Here is a 7,867-nt window from a genome sequence, read left to right on the forward strand (position 1 = left end):
ATTTTATATATAACAATTTACAATGCAAATTTAATATAACTATTTAAAAATAGTAATAAACAAAATTGTTACAATAGAAAAGAAAGAAAGAAAGATGTAACAAGTTCGTTTGTGTTTTCTTAAAAGAGCATCATGTATTATCACTCCCCTACAAAATCTATCTAATCATCAATGCACATTTTGTTTTGCCTTATTCTCTTCTAAAGATGTATTAAGTAACTTATTTATCTTGTCATTTTTAATCTTCCTGTTTCCTACTAAGAAGTTCGTACTTCTGCTAAGATGTTTGGTACTGGTTTGTTTTATATACTTTAAATTACTTAATGGTTTCTCATGAAAAAGGGTCTCGAAATTTTAATGCAGTCAAGAATTAAACAAGATATACACGTTCGTAACTCCGCAAGTTTAATTGGGTTCTAGAAGTGCATTATCAATTATTGTCCTGATTTGTAACAGTGCCTTTTATCTGGACATTTGAAAATAAACTTTCATTCACCTGTCATATTTATATTTCATAAATGTATTTCGAGAGAAGCAGCTTCGTCCTATAAATTTTCAATTAACTCATGCAAAACCTAAACATTATATGCTATTTATTTATCATTTTCATTTTATCTAAACGCGTAAGAGAACTGGACTCTCCGAGTTATCCAAAACTCTTTCAGCTCCCTTTCTAACATGTTTGTCGACTGTAATACTAAATTCTTACAACCATCTGCTACTGATACTTTAATAACGTTATATCTGTATAGCATATACTATCGCAAGGGAAACGAACTTATTACTCAACCTAATGGTACTGTCCCAAGAAGATACACAATCGATCATGTATTCAAAGATACTCCGCGTATTTTCGACGCGTAGAAATACAAATACAAATACTTTTGACATCAATGATGATACATCAATCCTTCCTCCACTTTTCATTCAATACGATTAAACTTATAAACGCATATCTATTTATTTCTTCGATACCTGTCGCTGTATTCGCAAGCCGTGTTCGCGCTGCAAAGAGATAATTCTTATTGCGCGCGGGATCACTTAAAGTAGTATGGTAGATTGGTCGACCGACATCTTCTCGACGAGCAACCCCGTGGAGAACGTTCGTACACGTGATTTGCCTTTGGTGTCCTGTTTAATGAGCTGCTCTCACGTGCCGTTCGGGTTCACGTTGTAGTAATTGATGCGCTCGCTTCTCGAGAGGTAGGCGTACCAGTAGAACACGTTGATCGCTAGAAAGAACACGGGGAACACGATGCGGCTGGCCCGATCGATTTTCGATACCGAGTTGTATCTAGGCGTCCTCCTGCGTCGTCTTCGACCGGATCCTTTTCTGCTCGGAGGAGATTGACGAGGAGGTGGGCTACAGGCTACGCAGGACATTTGCCAGTGACCCATTGTAGGATTTCTGCTGGGTTCCGGAATCGCCGACAAGGGTATCACTTCGATCATCCCGTCCTCGTTCATTGTGAAATTCCGACTTGGGTGTCCTCGAGCTGCTAGGTTCCCGGCAGTCCTTTTGTGCGACTGGGATACCTGAAATAAAAGTCCTTTAAGCTGAATAGAATCGCTCCGGGGAACCGTAGAGACAAATATTTTTTCTCCCATTTCTCCGGAATATGATCCTCCGTTGCTTCGAGGTGATGGATCATTCTTGTGATCTTGCCTCTTACTTTCGTCCGCGAGAGCATGTTTTGTAATGCGGACTAAAGTAAAAATGAATAGAAATAAAGTTGAACTTGTTTAATATTAAAACACGATTAATACGAACGATATAAATTAAAGAGCTTTGTAATGGAAATAATTGGGAGTACGTAATTACGTTTCTATTTCGATAAATATTAATTTTGTCAGAAGCCACTGTACGTCCTCGACAACTGCAAAATTAAAAAGACCTAAATTAGTCAGTTGAACCGATTTGTAAATTTATCTCAAATGAAGATATCTTTGCATGATAACAACTTTAGAAATCCAATTATTCATTCGATTCTTTTAAACTAACTTTAGATATCATTTACATTCCCTTTATATTTCACGTCCTATATCGTTGTATGGAAATTGGAAAATGTACGTGTTCTTTCCTTTATGCAAATCAAAGTGTCACGAACAAAGCACTTTATATTATTCATTTATATGGAACGAAGAGCACGATAATTTGTTTATCTACATTCATAATTCACCTTTCCGATACTATTATTAATTTAAATGCATCGCTCACCTCTATTTCGTTTTACAAACATTTGAATTATACAGAAGTAGTTCGGCTTATCCGATTACGATACAGCTTATTTTCAGATTGATAGATATTCCACAAGGAAGAACGTTCCAAGCAATAAAAGTTTAAAATAAACGTAAAAGGTACAAATTTGTGATCCCAGTGCATCATGAACACGAAGGAATGAATTAACGCGAATTAATTTTATAAATTATTATAAGTGTTCGAAATTAATTATAAAATAAAATAAAGAACGATACCGATTTATATAAGAAATAATACTAATTAGTTGTCAGAACGGGAAACGAAATGATATCTATGGTTGTGCAACATTAAGGCTGCGCGAAAGTAGAAGTTTCTCGATATTTAAATTTCTACTTATGAAGATTTAGCACAAGTATATACCCAATGTCGGAGGAAACTGGGGGAAATGCATCATGGATATGACGGATTATTGCATTGGCAGAGTAACGATTTCAATTTCTATTGGTAGCAGAAGTCGGATTCGCTGATATCACTATGGAACGATGCCAAGATAATGGACCTTCGCATGATTTCTTGCGATCTATGAATATTAAACGATCACGTAAGTATTTGCGAAACGCGAGCGAGAGGTTACAAAGATTCCAGATCGTTAAGAAGACAGGAGATAAATGAGATAAACGAAACGAATAAAATAATAACCGTTCAAGATGTAGCATAATATCCTGTCAACGGTGAGACTGATTTCTATCCTAAGATATTGTCCAATAGAATTATATTTTAACACTGTGTCAGAACTGTAATTAAATATCGAGTTCTATAATTAATCGAATTTCGAAAGTCACTTCAAACTTTCGTTCTAATAGAATCGATATAGCACAGCTGTTAAAAGAAAATAAACGAATCTTTAAGAAGAAGGAATCGTTGATAAAAGTTAAGCATAGATTAGAATCGATTTGAAAAAGTTATCGAATTAAAATAAAATTAAATATTCATCGACGACAAATGTAAATTCGAAGATAATATATCAGATAATATCAAGAATATTCGAGTTTTTATCGCGAGTTTAAATTCCACGAGTTTTCGTTTGATTGTTTGCATTGGAAGCATAAAACGCGGCATAAAAGGTACAAAAATTACCGGTTCTTTCTTCAATGGCCGCGTATCCGTTTCCTCTTCGTCGCTGGAAGTCTCGCTTTCGCTTAGGTCGGAGCTGAAATAACACTCGCCGGAACCGTACTTGGTGAAATAGTGGACCACGGCGAATTGTATAATGGTGGCGAAAATGAAGGCGAACGAGAGAAAAACGAAGAAGTCCAGGGCAGTGGGGTAAGGAACTTTCGGCAGATCGGTCCGCGCCTCCAATCCAAAAACGTCATTGTTAGCACCGTTGTAATTCCTTGAAACAGACGTAACAATTTTCTTCTTATTTTTTTCTCCGCTTGATAAATCACAGAAAAGATTTCGAGGCAGAGAAACTTGGAAAAAATTTCCCACTTGCTTCGTTGTTGAATACTAACGAGAACATATTTCTGCTCAAACGTCTCCGTGAATTCGCTGTGAGAAAAACCGAGGATAAGATATTTAGAAGACTTCGTTAGATCGATACGACGAGTTATTGGGATTTATTAAAAATTCTCTGATCGCGCTTCGTTTCAAGAGAGGATAAAAGATGTAGGAATTAGTAGAAACTTACCGAGAGATACGCGATCTGCAGTGGCTTCTCGATTCAACCAGAAGGAGACCCAAGATAGAACAACAAGTAAAACACAGGGCCCGTATACTTGTATGAGAAAATTACCCATGTGCCTTTGTAGATGAAAATACACCAGCAGCATCGAGTACTCCGCTGTAATCGGATAATAATTTTAGTACACCAAAGAGTTTATTCTTCTTAATGTCTTTCAACGTTCGACACGGTACCGTTTACAATCTAATTTCTATATCGTGTTTTTCCTACATTTTACGACATACTACACCGTGCTTATGATCCATTTTTCATATGTCTCAAAGAGAACGAAATGGCAAGGATTATACTAATATAAAGCAATATGAACGATGGAAATAACGAAGCATCGAGTTAACTCAATTTTCCACAATTTTTTTCGTCCAATCCACTCTTACCCTTGGTTTCGTATAATATTTATTTTCCACTCGTTTCAATTTTCATCTCTGCTGGAACATCGGATGGAATATCAACTGGAATGGACCGGAATCGAAATCAAACACGGGCTGGGATCATTAGTTCCTTCGGTTACGCACCAAACCCATCAGCACCCAACGCACCCGCTGTTTGCTCGGATTTTTCCCTCGATAACGTTTACAAGCCGGAGTAACATTATCGAACTTTCCCCGGCACACCTCCCCTTTTGTTTCCTCCATATTATTTCCGGCATCCGAGGCGGTGTTTCGATTTGTCCAGGGCAAACAGAAACGATGATACGCGAATGTTTGCCCCGCGTTCATGGATCCTTAAAAATTCCGTCGATCCATCCGACGCAATCACAGCCGCCATGTCGACGCGACGCTTGTTTGCGGACTATTAATCGATGCTAATCCAATTAAAAGTCCCAAGTCCTCGGCGTCTTGCCTCTTCTCTCGTTGTCAGCCGATGGAAATACAAGAGGCGCAAGTTCTATGCAGGAGGATGCTGCAATTAGTCGTCGTTTCTCTCGCTGCCAACTTTCAACCTGGAAACCCTGCATCTTTTCTTCGCCCTCCTTTTTTCCCTCTTCTTTCTTCTTCTTCTTCTTCTTCTTAGTCTTCTTCTTCTTTGCGTCACCGTTTTCTCGCGCTACTTCCTGGCCCGCTTCAATCCCTCCGACTACTTCCGGGCTGGTTCGTTCACAGCCTCGATATTCTCGGAGAATCCGTAAGCGTGGCCCGATAAAACTTTCCAATCGAGTTTCTTTGCTAGTCGTTAACAGACCATTCCTTCCCCTCGTTTCTCTAATTCCACCCAGCCTTGGTCACCGACATTCTCCCCTATCAACCACCCTTATCGCGCCACGACATTTTCTTTCTTTCATATTTCCCGCTACATTTCTCTTTCCGTCCTTTTCTTTATTTTTCTGCATCGGTCATTCTTCGCGTCGCGATTCTTTCCACGGGGATTATTCATTAATACAGTACCGTGATTAATATTCGTGGCATTTTACTCCGTTTTATAAAGGCTGCGTGTTGCACTTCGATCCATGATTTGATATTTTTTATTGAATCACGAATACGAGTAACGTCGTAACAATTTATTTGTGACAAAGGTCTGTAGTTACTTTACAATACGGTAGGACTTTGAATTCTTTGAATTCTTTCCCTGTAAGTTCCTTATACAAGACCTTGGAAGAATTTAAAATCACTGTTATATAGAAATCAAATACTCTAAGAGCGAGTCCTCTTAAAACAATCGCGATAAATAAATCATGACTAAATTTAATCACGAATAAAGGAAAATAATATCGGAGGAATTTGAAAAATGTAAGAGTTACGCGATCATGCGATAAATAATGAGCATCTAGGTGAAATAAACGTGTGGAAAAAAAAAGCGTGGAATAAAATGGCGAAGCGATTGACTCACCGTGTGAAAGCGTCGCCGATGCAGAATAATTCGCAGTCGGATTGGCAACTAAATCGAATTGGGATAATTTCATGTCGTCGGCGATTGCTACTTGTCGGTCGCTGTTCCACTTGTAGATCACGTCCCTCTTCGTGTAACCGACTGCAATCAAGAGAATATTTCTTGCTAGCTTGTCGCGAAGGTGCTGGAAAAAAGCGTCGAATTCGCTCGCCGCGAAGTGTCAGCTTCTCCTTCGGCGAAAAGCCTCTCGTGGGATCGCTGCCTATCTCTTACCGCTCTTAAATCTCTCTCCTTTCTCCTGCCACACGTCCTTGCGAAAAACCCGACAATTACGCCGAGTCCCGACATTCGGTAATCTTTTAAGTCTCGCGCCCTGGGGCAGGATACCCGACAGTTTTTCCTTTCCCGATAATTCCTTTCCGACTTTACCAAACTCGATCGTCATCCGTTTTCCCGTAATATTTAACCGTGACTTCATTGATCCTCGGATAGTCCGATTATCTCTCTTTCGACGGTATCCACAAAAATTGTAATTCGCGCAGAGAGTAAGAGAGAATAAAGGAGAAAAGAGAGAGACCAAGATTTGCGAGCAATTTTGGAGATTCTAAGCTTCATAATTTAAAACATAGGAGGGAAAAGACTTTTTTTCGTATTTTAAATTCGCAAACGTACAACTGCCAAATTGTAGCGGACATCTCTGAGTATCCATCGGAAGTTTTCGAGGTTCATTGGACATCCTGCCTTGATCGTGAGTCTGTAATAAAACAGGTACATCGTCATGGAAAATGAAAATTTGTACATATCCGATTTCTTAGTCTTAGGAAACATTAATGTTTACACGGTCTCGCAATCTTACCGGTATTCCCAATCAATATATCCATCCACCTCGTTCCCGCGATCTTACCAATACACCCAATATATTTATCTACCGAATCGTAAAAGCCTAGTTTGCTCAAAAATGAAACTCTTCTAAAAGCTCGAAACATCGTCGAGTCAAAAGGACCATGGAATTTAACCTTTTCATAAAAAAATTCTCAAGCTCTCCCTTGTCCAATCTTATTTATCACACTTCCAATCTGAACGTTCCATCTGCCTCGCAAATATCTATTAAAACGCTGCGAAACGTGATTGGAAAGGATTCGTGAGGGTAATCCTGTCCGTGTCTCTCGGAGGCAACAAGCACAGGACTCGGAGGAGATCCTGTCCATTAAACCTGTCCGTCTGTTCGACACGGTCCTAACCAAACGCGTAGGTTACCCTAACACCTGGCGTTTTGTTGGTGGTACACGGTGGACATGAGAACGGACACGCGAGCCCTGAAAATATTCGATTCGGAAACAGGCTGTTCGCCACGTGTTGCTTATAGTATCGCGGTCCGTCGAGCATGGGCTAGCTAATTAGCGTGTAGAATGCTCACACGGACGAAATCTGGGACCGTGCTATCGGAAAATATTATTTAGCGTCGGTAGAACGAGCGTTTTCGAGCGCAACGGACGATGAGGGACGAGCCACGCTTACCTATTGTTCTTTAGCGCCAACGGACAGTTGGCGGCTACGGATTTTCCCGAAATACCAAGCGATACGTGGAATAATCTTCCACTGCTGCATTTCTCCAGCTGTTCCGCTGTTCCCGTTGCTTTAATCTCTTTCAAGAAGCTTATATCGTTCCGCACGCCAAGCGATATATCGAATTCGTAAACTGACATCTAACTGTCATCCCTCGAATTTCGTCCTCCATCTTTATTAATCGCGTCGATCCTTTGGCGTCTCTGGCATCTCTGGTATCTCTGGTATCTCTGATATCACGTCAGATGGTCCAGCAATTTTCGAAGAAACCCGTATCAATCTTCGCGTTCTTCTCACCGTTGTTTATTCCAACGAAAGAGTCGCGATATTTTAACGAACCGATGTGTTTATCGAATTAAACTACGACTCGAAAGTATCAGTCTCGTGTGTCAAAATTAAGATGGATCCAGACGGACACAGGGCCACGAAGAGTCGAAGAATCTCGCAAGGAGATAAACTTCTAGCGAAATTAAAGGAACTCGCGAGATTTCTGATATCGCAGAGATTCTTCCGGATTTTCTATGGGAATT

At 39.8% G+C, this 7,867-nt stretch overlaps 1 protein-coding gene across 1 annotated transcript; it reads right to left on the bottom strand.

Annotated features, from left to right (window-relative positions):
• Window positions 1-1,149: 1,149 nt before the first annotated feature.
• Window positions 1,150-7,477, bottom strand: LOC143221527 (gamma-aminobutyric acid receptor alpha-like). Its single transcript, XM_076446955.1, is given in 8 exon segments — window positions 1,150-1,536; window positions 3,338-3,567; window positions 3,570-3,596; window positions 3,894-4,046; window positions 5,772-5,912; window positions 6,444-6,485; window positions 6,488-6,525; window positions 7,290-7,477. Coding segments are annotated over 8 exon segments (1,206 nt in total).
• Between the last annotated feature and the right edge of the window lie 390 nt (window positions 7,478-7,867).

The sequence above is a fragment of the Lasioglossum baleicum genome, unplaced genomic scaffold (assembly GCF_051020765.1).
Source record: "Lasioglossum baleicum unplaced genomic scaffold, iyLasBale1 scaffold2590, whole genome shotgun sequence".
In the NCBI taxonomy this organism is placed as follows: domain Eukaryota; kingdom Metazoa; phylum Arthropoda; class Insecta; order Hymenoptera; family Halictidae; genus Lasioglossum; species Lasioglossum baleicum.